This window comes from Rhyacophila brunnea, unplaced genomic scaffold (genome assembly GCF_057557595.1).
Source record: "Rhyacophila brunnea isolate RB1 unplaced genomic scaffold, BYU_Rbru_1.0 scaffold_23, whole genome shotgun sequence".
Classification (NCBI taxonomy): domain Eukaryota; kingdom Metazoa; phylum Arthropoda; class Insecta; order Trichoptera; family Rhyacophilidae; genus Rhyacophila; species Rhyacophila brunnea.
Window position 1 is genome coordinate 21264277 of NW_028232893.1, and position 17561 is coordinate 21281837.

At 36.2% G+C, this 17561-nt stretch overlaps 1 protein-coding gene across 1 annotated transcript in view; it reads right to left on the bottom strand.

The window, feature by feature from the left end:
• Positions 1-3740: 3740 nt before the first annotated feature.
• Positions 3741-17561, bottom strand: part of Chc (clathrin heavy chain) — a 50743-nt gene continuing 36922 nt past the window's right edge. The window contains exons 20-27 of the mRNA XM_085950665.1: positions 11975-12300; positions 11084-11233; positions 9362-9604; positions 8075-8189; positions 7378-7544; positions 6866-6952; positions 5190-5316; positions 3741-4616 (exon numbers count right to left, since the gene is read on the bottom strand). Coding sequence (XP_085806791.1) covers positions 4537-4616; positions 5190-5316; positions 6866-6952; positions 7378-7544; positions 8075-8189; positions 9362-9604; positions 11084-11233; positions 11975-12300 — 1295 coding nt within the window. The 3' untranslated portion in view covers positions 3741-4536. The remainder of the gene's footprint in view (positions 4617-5189; positions 5317-6865; positions 6953-7377; positions 7545-8074; positions 8190-9361; positions 9605-11083; positions 11234-11974; positions 12301-17561) is intronic.

Sequence of the window (17561 nt, forward strand, 5' to 3'; positions counted from 1 at the left end):
TTGTTTACTAAAATAATCTCTTATCGATGACACTCGACGCTTGTTTAACGAAACCAAAATGTCTTCAGATCGTGGCAGACCTATAAAATGTCGGAATAGTGAGATTCTGCTGAATCTTCGAATTGTCAGACAGCGAGAATTGATTAAATCCACTTGTAACGTGAGAAACTTGTGACATATTTAAATACTATAAACTGTTATTAATATAAGTGATTGGTGAACACACTTTGGAGAAATATGATGTATTTTTAAAATTTCTGAATTAATCTAAATATGATAGGATAAAATTTCTGCATGTCACTTGGCATTAGTAATATACATTAATCATTGCACTGTGATTATTCAACTCTGTTCAAACTGCCACTGTTATGTAGTAACAGATACTTGCAGTGATTAAGAACGACAACATAAGATTGTATACAAGGTTTAGAATGCCTCAAGACTGTCAACAATGCCTGCCCATTTGGCTTTCACATGAAAAATAACGACAGCCAATTCGGTGCAAGATGTGTGTGTAATATTCAACGCAACATCTGCACGCAATAGATCAACGCAGTGAAGCGTAATCGGCTCAAAATTTTACGCAATAATTAATAGACAAACGCTACCGAAAAACACGTGATGATAACAAGAATGGAATTTTACATGGTGACCTTATGTGAGAGAGCCCACAGGTGGCTGTGTGTAATTTGCAAGAGGTTTATAAAATTTTTCTGAGCGCAGATGGTTCAGAACTGCTTTTGTTAGTATCCGAATAGTGAAATGTCTGTCTTTCATTATCTCGGAAAGTACATCGACGAAATATTTTTTAACATTTCAGACAAATTCAGATCGATAGGAAAATCTTACCAACACCCTCCTGTAGGCAACTTAAATTTTAGCGTAATTAAAAGTCAGAAATAAATTCAGTCGGTTACTTGCAAAAGTCTACCATGCTGTATATCATCCAGCGCTTCTCAACAGTGTTAGCTAATTGAATATAGAATGCAGTCGTATCATCACAGCATCAGATTATTATTACAATATGTTTCTTTATATACATATTTTTCTTACAGTATTTATATATATATGTTTGGGGAACAATTTTACTAAGGGCTCGACAGTAAAATAATATACTTCTATATAAACAAAACATAAAGAATTTTTACCAAAAATAATAATTATTATAAATACTGTCGTACTGGCGGAAATTTTGACAAACACTGCAATTAAAATTCAACAAACACAACCGGAATACAGCTGTCACTTTTTAAACATTGAGTATCCGACTAATTAGTGTTTAGTGATCGTCTATGCATCTCGCCCTTAGTGATGTTACTAAAACGTTACATGGTATTAGAAATAGGCAGGCCAGTGATATTCCATCTTCACGGCAATGTGCGTGTAAAAGATACAATGCATTAATACGTTTCATTTATTGAATTTCAATCGTGGCGTATCTTGAGACTCCCGCTGGGAGAGGTACAGCTATATTAACTTCAATATGAATAGGATTTGTTTGTTTAATTATATATTTTAATAGTTTACTTTTTATAACGCTGCGGCGATTTGTCTATTAAAATGAAAGCCGTCTCGCGGAATTTGTTTTTTTTTTTTTACGTTTTCTCGTTCAATTTTTTTAAAAATATGTCTAATTAAATTTTTATATCTACAGTTTTTTGCATTTACACTTTTTTAATCTTTGACTAATCAACATTGAACTCTAACAAATATTACAAACAAAAAACCACAAGAAAAATATATATTTTTTTTGCCATTTCGTAGAAATTTGCTCGCTCCGCCGCAGTGTCGCATGGTTCATTTAGCCGTATCAAAAACTCCATCTCATCCGCAAATATTCCCTGTGTTTTTTCAAACGTCTCACGAATTCAAATCACACCCGATTTTACGCATGTGTAGAAAAATACTTATGTAAATTTTGCGATATAGATTTCAACAATGCTTTCCTTGAACGTTATCCGATAATAGACAATACACTGCTTCAGTATTACAAGGTAGTAAGTACATTACATTTCAAAACGATATTGAAAAGGGCTTATGCATCGTTAAATTTGTTAGTGTTGTGTCAGGTAAGGTCATATTATACTTTAAATGACATACAGTAAAACTTTACACCGCGAGTGTTCTTGCAAGACAATTTTTTTTGTCTGCCGAGCGTCACGTGATCTCTCTCCCTCTCTCGCTGAGAAATCCTCAAAAGAGGCAAAGGCAAGTATCATTGGATAGGTTCCTTGTTAAAGTCACACAAAAAGAAAAAGATTCCAGTGAGCCGACAGACAACAGTGATTCCGTTCCGTTAGCGACAGTGAGAGTCGTCCTACACACAAATTAATAAATCGATTTCTATATATTTAATTTAAATAATAGAAATAGGTATTTCATATTAATCATTTTGAGTTTTGGAACGAATCGTCTTAAGTTTCCATCATTTCTTACGGATGAATTCGCATTGATATACGAGTGCTTTGGATTGTAAATATATATTAGACTCACAACCCAAGGTCTGACTGTATTAATATGTATCCATGAAACAAACACTAGCAACAGAAAAATGATACATATACTGTCCAACAAGATCTTCTTGGCCTACGTGTTAAAACTGTGAACTAACAAGCTTCTCCCATTTTTAACCGCACTAGCGACTTCCGGTTATTGCCTAGATCTTCTTGTCGGACAGTAGTAACCTTGTAATATTGCAGTAGAGAATTGCAGTATAAACAAATTATTACTATCCATAAAAATATTAGGTACCTCCGTAATATTTATCCGTAGCAGAAAAGTCTAAAACAGCATTCATTAACTACGGTCTAATGTTAAATTGAATTTAATACGAAAATCAAAGGCAAAATTTATACTGCCGTGTTATCAATATAACTCAAGTAGGTTAATAGCTAATGATATTGTTTACTTTCAAAGCATTAGGCCCCCTTTTGCTGTCATGGTTTCATTAATGGTCTTTAGATAAGTCAGCATTGTACCAACATGTAATCAATATTTTGATCAGTTTATTGATTGGCAACTATGTCAGCAAGGTGTGGATGCAAATTATCTTTAAGACACGTCAATCGTTGACAATAAAAGTGTGTAATATCAGTTACCACATTTAGTAGTCGAATAAACTACACAACTCCATTATACGGTGAGATGTATGAATGTCAATATTACAAGGTTATATGTTACCGTTTTAGAGAAAATGTTGAGAAATTGACATCAAAAAATTAACAACTTTTTAATAATGCATCATAAAAAGTGCATGAGTTTTCCAAACTTACAATACGTTAGTACCGCTTCAAAGACTAATTTTATTGTCATATCCCATTTTTTTTGATTGGAAATCGAGCGATCGAGTTTGTGAAACGGTGCTTTAGTATGTATCGTGAAGCATTAATACAACATTTTTTTAATATTACATACGACCTTGTTATATTGAAGTAGAGAAATGAAGATTTTTTTTATAAAGCACTAACGAAAGACAAAAAATAAAACACGCGTTAATTAGTTAATAGTTTGGTTTGCGTGCGCACGCAGCGGAAACGTTTACGCTTCCCGTTTTTAAAATATAATAATAATAACAAGGTATTACATTATTAATCAGACCGTTCGTCTTAAGGCGCTAAATGAAAATTAATCAAAAAACACTAAGATATAATAATTAATATTTAATAATAATATAAAATGTAAATATAAATTTAATAATAATCTCTATACATTGTTGATGAAAACGCTACTAAGATATTTTTAAATTGTGTTCTCGGCTGAATTGTAAGGACAAAAAGTAGCCAAATTTAATAAGGTATCTTCATTGAATCGCCGCATTAATAAAACGTACATGCAAACTTCTCACAGTGGACGCGTGTTCCCGACGCAAACCGCGACCACACTAAAAATGCTCATACCGCCGAATAATGTGCACGGTGAATTTATGATTCGACGAACGGCCATTGTGCCGGAAAGATCACTCTTAATAGTGGCCGCAGGTCAAATTATATTGATTACTACTACAGATATACCGATGTAAATGTCCGGTATTATAACTCGGAACTAGGCTCATCACGGTATAACAAATACCGAATGATAATATGCCAAATATTAGCATGCAGCGCCATCACTCACGAGACAACTTATACCGGTAGATCAGTATACAAGATTTGAGGAGTTTGTTACGATACCGTATAGGTTATCGAGAGAAACTCAAAGAAAGCACTGCAAGAGTTATTGGACTGAAGATTTGTAAATTGCCCATTAATGGCAGTGGAAATAAAAATATTACACACGATAAGAAACAACATGTGATTTCATCTTTTTTCAATCAGTATTTTATTTCATTGACAACTTGCCACTACGAGTGAATCAAATGATTTAAATGATAAAACCGATGCCGGGAACACGGATAACACGATTCGTTTGCGGACCATCCGGAAAGTCCATAATGCTAATTAGATAGTGGGTAAACTTGGTGCGAGTAATATTTCGGTTCACTGAGCCACTGGGAGACACTAGCGATGTAATTGTCTTTGGGTTTGGGACCAAACAAATTTACATTCCGTAGCCGTAGGGCGCGCCCCCATACGGGGAAGGCTGCTGTCCAGGGACTCCCGTGTAGCCCATCGATGGACCTGCTCAAAAAAACAAAACAATTAGACATATTAAAATCTATATAAGTTCCATAGTGTTGGTAAAATAAGAAAATTATGTGGGTAGTAATGAAAAATAGTGTTGGGACATGAAATATCAAAAATTACATTTGGCAACGTCGCCTCTGCAGGCAACATTAATTAGATAAGCCCATGATCTGTCTATATCGCAAAACTTTCCACTAAGAAGGTGCGTGACTTCACACTCATGTAATTGCCATGCTACAAGTTAGTTAGATAACTGTCTAGCACACAAGATACCTCTGTAACGCAATAGGGATATCTCGAATTCTGAAATATAATGAAACAGTGTTATGGTGTTACATATTTGGAATAGCTCTGCTGGATGATGTGTTCCGTTACGGTTGTCGTGGTTTATTTCAGTTTTTGAACTGATTTTAATGAAAATTTACATGTTGTTTATTTCTACCCAAATCAAGCACCCAGCGGGCTGTGTAAATATCTAAGAACTATTTTCCTTGTAGAAAGAGTCAGCTGCAGTAACCTAATAATTTATGGAATTGCATGTAACAGTGTAAGGGACGATAAACGTACCAGCTGTGAGCATGAGCTGAGGTTCCGCCAGGAGGATTGGTTTGTGTTCCGCCTCGGCGCCCTCCTGCACTCTTCGTCCCTCTGCCGCCTCCAGTCTGTCCACTTTACTAGAATACTCCCGGATTACCTGCAACACAAATTGTCATTCGTTAATTTTATTTCGTTATACTCGCAGGACCAGAAGCGAGGCAATTGAGATGCACATAACTATGTAACATTAATGCGTGAAATAGGGATTCAAACATGTAACTGTTTTGTGTGAAAAGTTATAATCATATCGATCCTGATGTTGGATTACATTACCCCTGTGTATAAAATGATATTGTTACCACAGCGCATGTAATTGGAATGTTATGTATTGTTAGCTATTCAGCCGTGTATCGGCTGATTAACGAATGGTGAAAAAAATGTAAAGAGATCATTCACACATTAGACTACATAGTGACATTTGCATTTAAAAAATCTGACGTATCATTTTTTAAACAGAAATTAAAATAAATAGTTAAGAGGATCATAATATGGGCTTCCACAGAGTGGAGGTTGCATCAACAGATTTTTGTTTTTATGAGAAATGTATGTTAGCCACTTGTTCAACTTATTAGGTTCTTACTTTGGGTCCAAACACACATTCAAAAAAAATATATGAATTTGCCAGACCTGGGATACGAACCCGGGACGACATTATAAGCAGACACGTTACCGCTTGGTCATCGTGGGCGTGAGCGAAACACTGGCAGTATTAAACAGGTCTAATGGCACCTCTTTACAATGGCCTGAGTTAGACAAAAGACTGATGCGTGTTAATTGACACAGTGTTTATATGCAGCAAAGTTGTCGGTCAATATATATATCACCCATTTTGTAATGGTGAGCACCACATGACCACTAACACTTGCCTGGCGGGCCATTGTGAAGAGCCAGCATTATTATATTGCATTATTTCCACTGTGACATCAAACACATAAGAAAAAGGCCATTTGAAAATGTACGAATTTTATTGCCATATTAATAAAAAAAGAAAATATTCAGATGCAGTATAACTTTATCTTACTGGGTATACTGTAGCCGCAATGCGTGGGTTAATTATCATAAAGCGATTATTAAATTATTTACTATGACTATAATTTATATTCATTGAATTTATATTGTGCCATTTGCATACTTTTCATTATAACGAGGGTATACTGATAGAAAGCATTAACTCATTAAAACAAGTTCTGAGATAATCGCAAAAAGGACTTTAATTATTTTTTCAAAGCGTTCTCCCACGTAGATTTTTTTATGGTTTTAAAACATTTTTTCTACATTATAAAGACTAACCTTTATGGCAAACACAATATACGACATGTTACAAGTCGTGTATTTTGTATACGCAGAAAGCATTAGGTCATTATCACGCTTTCTATCAGAATAAAAAAATAGCAATATGTTTCTATTTTCTCACAATTATATCCTATGCCTTTGTGCGTTTTACCAAGACGTAGAGCGTAAAATTGTATACATTTTGGCATTTAAAACAGAAAAACAGCAAAAACTGAAATAATGCGTTTTATCAGTATACCCGCGATATACAAGACGGTTAAAAAATATTTTAATAATCGGGAAATCAAGTACCTCATGTGCAAAGTATGATAAAAAAAAGTGATCAGGACTTGATCAAGAAGTTGTCAACTCACTTGAATTAGGAAGGGCATAGCAAAATCCATAATGTTGTGTCTCCACGCTAACTCAAGAATTACGTCTGGTCTTAGGAGGTCATAACACTGCAAAAAAGAGAACACATTATTAATATTACTAGCAAATAGATTGGTGGAATCAGATTCCTAATGTCATATACAAATAATCGTATTTAACTGATCTTCAAAAGTGATGACACAATTTAATTTTAACAACCAGATACTTCAACGGCATAAGCTAAAAATATGCTTTTAAAAGGAAGCCTCGCCGAACCGTAAAAATCTTTGGGGAATCATTTGGCTACTAGAGGGGAGAATTAATAATTTAAAGTGTATTTTATTGTAACTATAATAATCTATTGTTTCATGACATTGGTTGTCCGTAATGTCGCGGGTAGATTGATCCAGGGGCAAAGTTATTTGCGATGCTCTTCCCTTTTATATCATCTGTGGACAATGACAGACCGATCCATACGCAATAGCTAATTATTCTACGAGTAACATAAACGCACCTGGAAGAGGCAGGCGGCAAAACAGTCATGGTTGCCTCTCTGCAGGAACCAGCCGAGGAGTTCTTCTGCGACATCCTGCTGCCTGGACTCGGCCGCATACTCCATCGCGTCTTTGAAGAGTCGGTCCTTCTTGCACAGTTCCACAGACTGTTTCCATCTGTTGTTGCCTACAAACCACAATAATGTTATTAATACGTCTACATTTGGATGCCAACTTGTCTTATAGGGCTGAGCCTCATACTCGTTATACTACAGTCTACACCTGAAATTAGGGTGTAGAAAAGAAGGTAATAAACAAATTATGCATTTATAAATCGAGTAATGACAAGCATCCTACTAGTAAACCTTCAAATAGACAAAGATATCTAATCCACACTGCGAAATGAGAATCAAGTGTCATTGTACTGATGCGGAATATACTTCCATTGATGGCATGAGTCCAGAAGGTATAGACATGCGTCACTCATAATGTAAATAAATAAATTGCAATGGTTTTTTTTTTTACAGAAAAATAACGATGGAATGAAGTTGTCTGATTACAAACTGTCAATATGTTTAGTTGGAAATTTCTGTTTCTTTGGTTATTCATTAATTGAAAATTGAACACCCCATCCACGTCTCTTTCTGATGCTCATAACGAAAATCGGATAATCGAGGTTCACCTGTATGTTGAATGGTAAAGTATTGAAGAGATTACCTTTGTATAAATATGCGGCTATGCGTCTGAATTCGGTCAATTCGTGTTTTTCTAATTTCTGCGCCAGAGCTATCGTGTCGAAGTTGTCGAACGCGTCAATTGACGTGCGGAGACCCTGGAAAAAATTTAAACAGTTGTCAGCAATGACATTAATATGGACGAAGCATCTAGAAAATAAAATGACACTCACTTTGTGTCGGGTCTGCCGGATGGCGAAATTCATATTTTAATATCGGTATCCTACGCTCAAATGAACATTCTGCTTGCAAGCGGTCTGGCGACACCGCTGGGTCTGCCCATACAAAATTTCTGACTGTCAGGTTTCGACTCCACCGTTATTATTGTGTTACAAAATGCCAATGTGCCTAGTTAAAAATTGTAAAAAAATCTACTAAACACTCCAAGAAAGATGGGATATCACTTTGCATGTGTTAGTATTATTTATTATTTATAAAATGCCATTTAAAGATATTTATGAATGTTTATTCAATGCAATTGAATGACAGGAACCATTGGACAGTCAGTCGCCTGTGATTCGCTGCGCTCACTTGCGTCTAATCTCCGAGAAGTCGTAAGTAACCGAGAATCTGTTTCTAACGCAATGAGTCATGACACTAATACGCCATTACAATAAAGGTTATATTACTATAAATTCTCGAAGCTTGTATCGCATAATGGAAACGGATACGTCAATAGTCACGTGACATCTACCTATACATCTGTAAATGACTTTCATGCACAATTTCTCGTGCGCGCCGGGTATGAAGTGAGTCGTCCATTTAATATGTCATTGGTTGTCAGTGAGTATTTTATATCGGGAAACATGCTTTTAGAACAGAAGCTAGTACTTATGCAGTGGTCTAATTCCACCGGGAACGAGTCACGACAACAATGGAAAATTTAGCCCCATTCAATATTGAAAGTCGAACATCCTCTTAGAACTAGAGATAACTCGCTGAAGGCACATATAGAACCGATTAAGGTTAATTTAAATTTGGATCTTAACAAAAAAACTGGCTAGTAATTTGAGTGTAAAGTGCGAAAATAACTCACAAAATCGCTGTAATACCGAAAATTTGTGGCTTAGTACTTCATAATTATTCAAACAGATGTCACTGTGTATTTAATTTTTAGATTATGCTAATCAATCGACAGTGGCTACTGATATCAGTTTAAAGTCGGATGAGATAACTCAAGAAATTTGTATATGCGGCCTATCGATCACGGCCTCATAGAGCGAGAAAACTCATTGAAGGCATAGAACCGGTTAACCAATGCAATGCTGACCTGATAGTCTTCTTCGTCGATGAGCAGGCCGTTGAGGGCCTCATTGATGGCCTTGTTGTTGAGTGACTGCACGGAGCGCAGGTATGCCTTTACCAGCTGTAAGTGACCCGTCTTGCTGAAGAAGTTGACAGAGCGGGTGTGATCCATGCGCGGTGCCAGCACCAGCAACATATCATTCAAAAGCAGCGGCTTGTAGTCCAAGTAGAACTGGATCGCTTTGTAGTACAGCTCCATATTTGCAACCTACAAACATGAACTATAGCATTATCGTTCTACTACATTATCGTCAATACGGGGGTTTAGGATCACAGGAGCACAGGATAACATAGTTTTGAGATAAACGCACAAGTTGAGTTTTGCAGGCTGAACTAAATTGCAAACTAGCACATGTCCTCGTAGTCCAGTGCGTAAGGCGCTACCTTTTCATTTGGGGACTCAAGGTTCGATTTTCGGTGAGGTCACAATATTTTTGTGATTTTCTCATAACCTGCATATTTGTGATTGTTTCTCTTATATTACTAAGTACACTACTGTCATTGGGCATCACGGTTTGTAATGTTAAAAAAAATATGTATGTATCAGTAGTGAAGGGCGGAGGTAGGTTGTTAAGATCTGACATAAATAGTGCACAATGAAATTTGTCATTCAAACGCAATGACATTAATATGGACTAAGTATCTGGAAAAAAATGACCCACTTTTTTGTTGGGTCTGCCGAATGGCATAATCTGTTCCAACGCCATTACAATAAAGGTGATATTGCTATAAACCCCCGATGCTTTTTCTCGGGTCTGCCGAATGGTTCGGTTCGAACGGGTTCGCTCAATTGAACATTGACACTAGAAACACTATTCTAACGCCATTACAATAAAGCTGATATTGCTATAAATTCCCGATGCGTGATATCGCATAATGGAAATTGCGTGATGTCTACCTATACATGTGCGAATGACGCTATGCACGAATTTACTTGCTAGCTACTGTATTGAGTGCGTTGTCCATTAATAATGTCATTGGTCAAACGTATATAATTGAAATTTTAAAACTAACCAGCACCATCTGCAAATTGTATTGTTAGTTCAATGAAAACAAATAAGTATGACTGACAAAATTTTGTGTGCACTATTTATGTCGAACCCTAACAGCCTACCTGCACCCCTCCCCACTGGTATGTACCTATGTGTCGACATCATAAAAATGTCACTTTGAATCTGTTTGGACAGTCAGGAGTGAAATAGAAGTTTTTGTCAGATCCGACTCGACGATTCAGTTAACAATCGACTATGAAGGTGTTGCGGTATATTGCCACAGGATATTACAGCGGCACTGCTACAATGTTGATGTTTTATCGCATAATAAGGCGACAATAATATGAAACGATGCAATCGGTAGCTTGTTACAAATTCAAACACAATCTCCGATGGTTTGCAGTGATATTAAGGAAGAAAATACAGAGTAACAACACAATTTAATGTAGCCACCGAACTAATCAAAAGATACTTTTTGTATATATAAACACAACATGTCATCAGCCATTCACACAAGTGTCAAGAAATTCCGTTTATGTATCTGAATCTTTGTGAGTAACAGTTATTTACGTTAGCTCACAACTATTGGTGGAAGTCTGCGAGTTGTTAAGATTTACTGTGTTCATAAAAAACAAGGTTGCAATGACACAGACATAAGTAAATAATATAATAAGAGATGAACAACAAAAAAATACCTTTGTGATGATGTCTTTGAAGTGTCCCTCGCGCCATGCCTCTCCGGGATGGTTCATCATAGTCTGCACTGCATTGTCATATTCTTCATATTTGTCGTACAGGAAAACTAACTCTGCCCACAGATGAGCTTGCTCGGCCGCGCGTAGAACCTAAACATATCATTTATTTTATTAAACTTGTCTTTTAAAAGAATATAATTAAATGGCCCATTTCTCAATGTCTTCAAAAGAGGCTACTGGGTTCAAAGTCAATTACCTCCACTTCCCATTGTGATATATTAAATGATTATGGTTCTCTCGAGGTGTCTATATGTCTGCAGTAAAACCTCGATTATCTGGATAATTGAAAACTAGTACAAAAATATTTTTTTAATAACACAATTTTTCATTATATATGTGGGATTAATTTGTAGTTGACCAGTGAAACACGTCTGAACACTTTTAATATCCGTTTATTTAATGTGATTATAGTTGTTAATTTATGAAAGTGTCCATTACAAGGCAGGACAACTTGTGACTGTGTTGACAGTGCCGAGGCTTGCCACGGACAGACTTGAACCGGGACACTAGACATATTTTTTTAAATGATACATTTTTCTTATAATCCTACGAAACTGATGATCATATATAAATCCAAATAATCAAGGTTCTACTGTATTGGAAGACTTCGTACTAGACAGATAGATGATGCAGAAGAACTGCCAGACTGAGTTGGATGCGGAAGTTACATGATTGGACACAATAGAAGAAGATATAAAAGGCCCAATTTATTAACAGTGTAAGTCTACAGGATGAAGAAAGGTATATCTGATGGAATGCTAACATAACCTGGGATGAAGACCGGTGAACGATAAGGAAAAGACATGTACAAGGAATAAGATAAATGCCCACCTTAGGAATGTTGACCCTGGACCAGAATAGCTCGAGATGCTCCCTCATCTTGGCGGGCTTATACTTGGAGTAGAGGATGGCCAGTTCGGTGAACATCCCCATGTGAGCCCTCTCCAGGCCCAGCGCCGCCTCCAGCAGCCCGATGAGCTCGTCAAAATGACCACGCTCCTGGTAGTAGTTTATCAGGTCCTCTAGCTCATCTGCATGCACGACGATGTGTAGACCGCACATCTGTGCCAGCCGGTACTCTCCCGCGTCCACGCAGGCAAAGCACACCTCCTTCCATGTCCGGGTCGAGTTCGCTTTGCGGGCCCCGTCCACGGCGCCTAAAACAAGTACACAGGTAAAAAATCAGCCTATGGATAATCAAACAGTTGGTTATTGAGTAATCAATTGATTTTTGCCATAAATATCTTTCAGGACAAATCTAGTCGTACAGTGGTACCCAAGGCCCACTAGTCAGACAGTGACACAAAACTGTAAACTTTGATCAGTGCTAGTTATTGCTCGAACGAGTGCAATATGGTAAACTGTTTGTAGAAAATGATGATCGTTTCATGGTACATAATATGTCAATCATTGATTTGAACGAAATATAAAATGTTCATTTATTGAGAACAGATTACCTAATTGCTTTCGAAAATATTCAATAACTAGCACTACTTTCGTAACTTGCGATTCAGTGCCCCAGTCTGTCTATAGTCGGCCTTAACCCATCGCGCCCTATCGCCAAATTGGCGCCGGTGTTACAGGATGCAGGACATGAAGAAAATCAAAAAAATTTAGTCATATTTTGATTTTTTTTCAAGTTGAAATTATTTAATAATATATGTAGCTATCATTTTATGATGTTAGTTATATACAGTCCAGTATATTTTTTAAGAGATATTTGATTTATAAAATCTATTTTTATTTAAATTTCTCAAAATAATGATCAGTTTGCTAGGTATGAGATGTTGGAGACAGTAATAAACATAAAATGGTCCTCCATCTTCTAAATATCTTGAAGAGTATTATATTTTGCTCCAGTTTTAGTATATCTTCCTTTTATTATTTACTTCTATCATGGACTTTTTATCTATGTCATGTTGTATAAAAAAAGGTTAAAAAAACCCAAAAAACTATATTTGACATGTTTTTTTTCATTAAACTTATTTTTTTTTCCGACCATGTCCGATCCTGATAGGATCATATGGGCCTCCACAGAGTGGAGGTTTGTATTGACAGATTTTGTTTTTTTACGAGAAATGGATGTCAGCCACTTGCTCAACCACACAAATTGAAAAACAATTTGTGTACTTGCCAGACCCAGGATTCGAACCTGGAACCCACGGCTTTGTAGTCCAACGCTTATGCCGCGCGGCCACCGTGGGCGTACACAAAGTTTACTTAAAATGTAAATACTTAATAGAAAAATTCAAAACCAATAAATATTTAAAAGATTTATTTGAATTGAATGAATAATACATGAGTTATATCAATTTTAGTAATCAGTGTGCCTTTTTAAGTGATCCTGAAAAATTAATTCTGTCTGGAATGGGTTAAGTGGTACTCAGAGTTTAAGAAAAAACATTAGATTACAGAATCCACATGGAGGGGCAGGCATTCATCCAGCAATGGATTGATCCAGGTTGATGATTATTACGATATTCAATTGAAACTGGGTTTTGTATAGTACCAAATTTGTTTTATCGTTAACATGCATGTTTTATACAGAATCGATTAGTTTTCCATTTAAAATCTATGTTTATCCACATAACACATTTCATTCTGAGAGTTTAAACCTGTTATTTCTCCATTTGAACGGGGAAATAGAACTGCAATGGTATGTCATAAAGCTTAACAACTCTTATTTGCAGGAAGTAGGCAGGGCTAATACGATTATTGTCCACAGTTGCTATCGTTGATTGTGTTTCGCCTTCTCTCTTGGTGCCCCACCCAAACTATCAAATCTTACGGTAATGCGAAATAGTTTGGATTGACCAAATCGTCACCGTTCAGGCAAAAGTCACCAACCCTAGAAACATAGTTTTGAGATATCGCAATTTGAAAGTTTGAAAATGCAGGAAAAATCAGATTTAAATGTTTTTAAGGTTTTATCTACATTACATTATTTTCTCATGTCTTCTGAATAATTTCTTTAACCTATTCCTCGCGCGCGTCATGTAGAGATGCCGGTGATCGCCGTATATGTGAGCCGCGAGCGTCGCCTAGAGGTGACAGTAAGTTTCTACTGCTGTATTTTCGTTATTTGGTAAGCAACAGAGACGAAATTTGTTTTACGAACTTGCTTCATTATTATTCTACTGACATCTGTTGATTTTTGTCATCCAAACATTATGAAATAGTTCGTAATATAGCAAAGACTCGACCCATATCGACTTCCTTCAAAATACAAATAATCAGTTTTGTCGATTCAAATATCTCCGCTAGTTGGTTGCGCAATATGCGCAGGCGTGTGATGTCATTTCCGACTTCGGCTTTGTTTGGAATAGTGCGGTGATACTATTTCAACAGTGTGTGTCTGGTTTCGTACGGTTATCGATACCATTCAGTTTCGGCATTTATAAAATTACTTTGAATACGCGATTCTGTGATTAAGTGTAATTATTTTAATCATAATATTGGAGATTTCATACATTTTACCCATTGAAATTAGTGGAAAATGTGTGTAAAAGTAGTATTTTAAATTTCAATAATATAATTTCGAGTTCACAGATTCTTCATATATATTTTTATATACATTTTTAATAGTGACAATAAGTTCGTGTAGGTACATTGTGTAGTGAAATATTTAAAGTTAATTTTTGTACATTGCGATCAAAATGTCTGCGCGTGATTGTGTATCCGATGAGGAAGCCCAAGAATCCATTGAATACTTGGATTCCGATTATGAAATGGAAACTGATGATGAAGGAGAAACAGGGCTGGCAGAACCACACAATATTGACGACCCTTCTGATGTTGACCATAATGTGGGAGAGGCTTCCACTTCCACCTCTGGACATGAAGCACCAGAGGCTTCCACTTCCACCTCTGGACATGAAGCACCAGAGGCTCCACGTCAACCGTGGACCGCGGGACCATTTGTGCCAATTGTGTATGACTTTGACAGTTTTAACACTGGTGTTAATCCAAGTGTAGGCTTGAATGAGAATTCAAGTGAAATGGAGTTTTTCACACACTTTTTAAATGAAGATATAATGGGTAAAATAGTGAACTTTACCAACGGCTATCACGATCATCTGACCAACACACAAGTCCACACACCTAACGCCCGAATTCATAACTGGTATGATACTTCCATAAGCGAATTGTACATATTTTACGCTGTTACCCTATTGATGACGAGAAACCGCCGTCTTACAATAGAGGAACACTGGAGTACCGACCCTTTGTTAAATGCAAAATTTTTTAGCCAAACGATGGTCAGAGATCGTTATGAGCTAATTTTGCAAATGCTTCACTACTCTGACAGTGAAACCCCTGCCGGTGATAGACTTTACAAAATCAGAACACTTCTCGACCACTGCAGAAATTTGTTCAAAGACTCGATGTTGCCGAATGAAAACCTCTGTATAGATGAAAGTATTATAGTATTTAAAGGACGACTTATATTTAAGCAGTTTATACCTTCAAAAAGACATAGGTTTGGGATTAAGTTATTTGTTATTTGTGATGTTGAAACTGGATATATTTTAGATTTTATAATTTATTGTGGCGACGGAACTGAAATTACCGATAGTGAAAAGTTGGGTGTCTCTGGGGCTGTTGTGACCACATTGATGAGGGATTATTTTGGCAAAGGCCATAAACTTTTTTGCGACAATTGGTACAGCAGCCCAGAATTATTTGAACATTTGTTTAAACAAAAAACAAATGCGTGCGGGACAGTTCGCAGCAATCGGAAGCAAATGCCGAAAATTCAAAAATTAAAAAAGGGTGAAATAAAATCTTTAAACCGACACCCTTTGCTTGTGTTGAAATGGCATGACAAAAGGGAGGTACACATGATAACTACCATGCACGACGACTCAATGGTGCCCACACATAAAACCAATAGAGCCACGGGACTACCCATTATAAAACCGAAGTGCGTTGTTGATTACAACAAAAACATGGGCTCTGTCGATAAAGTTGACATGATGTTGAGTAGTCTGTCGTGCATGCGAAAAACAATTAAGTGGTACAAATAAGTTGGTTTCCACATCATTGATTTATTTTTATTAAATGCTAGTATTATTTACACAGTCATAACCGGTAAAAAAACTTCTTTGGCCGATTTTCAGATTAAAGTAATTCGTCAATTAATAGAAAAATATGGTAGTGCCTCAAAACATCATTAAATATACCTTCTTCCAGTAATAATCCAAAAAGAATGTTAAAAACCGAACTTTTAAAACATTTGCCACGTCAAGTTCCCCCAACTGAGAAAAAAGTCAAAGCATTTAGGCGGTGTCGGGTATGTTCCCAATCTACCATTAAAAATACAAAAAGAAAAATGACAAATATTATGTGTCGAGAATGTGATGTAGCTTTGTGCCCTCAGCCCTGTTTTTACGATTACCATGAAACTATTAAATTTTAAATTCTTGTCCGATAAAATTTTATGTTAAGTGTTTTGAAATAACCCCTCAATAATAAATAAAGTGATTTCGTAATATTTTTTATGTGCTCTGTAAAATATTAATGTGTTCTGTGTTTGAAGTGGGGTTCCCACGTATCGTGCCCTAATAAACTTGTCATCGGCGCAAGTGTCCATGCCACTTGAAGTACGACAGTGGCCGCCTGGTATGTACCTATGCATGGTTTTTTTACTATGGGACGTGTTTGTTCAAGCTATATCGCCCCATTTAAGTCGTATTTGTTTATTTTTAGATGTCGTAAAATTATTAGGAATGTATATTTATCGGTTCTACTGCTTCTCGGATTTTTAATGACAGTTTTTAACGAGTTATGATATGATTTATGATTCGTAAAAATCACGCCGCTGACAAATGATATACATTGGGGCGACCATTGGCGCGACGAAAAGGTTAAGGTACTTTTACTTTTTGATGCTAATTAAAACATCTGGAACGTTTTGAAGGAGGTAAGGTAGCTCAATTATGGTTTAGTGACTTTTGCTTGTTAATAATCTGACCACAGCGATCTTATTATAACAAGCTAAGGTAAATTATTCCTGTTTGGTTATTTTTGCGTATTTCAGACAAGTGTTAGAAGTTTTTAAATGACAAATCAGTAAAACTCACCATCCATGACTTTTGCTTGTATATTTATAACGAAGGATTTGTTTTTTTAGAGTCAATAATGTCTATTCACCTATAAAGACTTTTGCTTGTTAAGATTTTATCGAAAGTCATTTAGTGTAAAACAAATAATTCGGGTTTAAGCAACATTTTACTAACTAATGTACCGTGGTGACTTTTGCATCTTAAAGAACATAATTTTACGCTTCGTGTGACATACTCAAATCAAAACTGCCATTTTCAGGGTTGGGACTTTTGCCTGAACGGTGACGAAATATTGAAGCTCACTAGTAAACAACATCTATTCAAAAATTACCATTTTTGCACCTATCATAAAT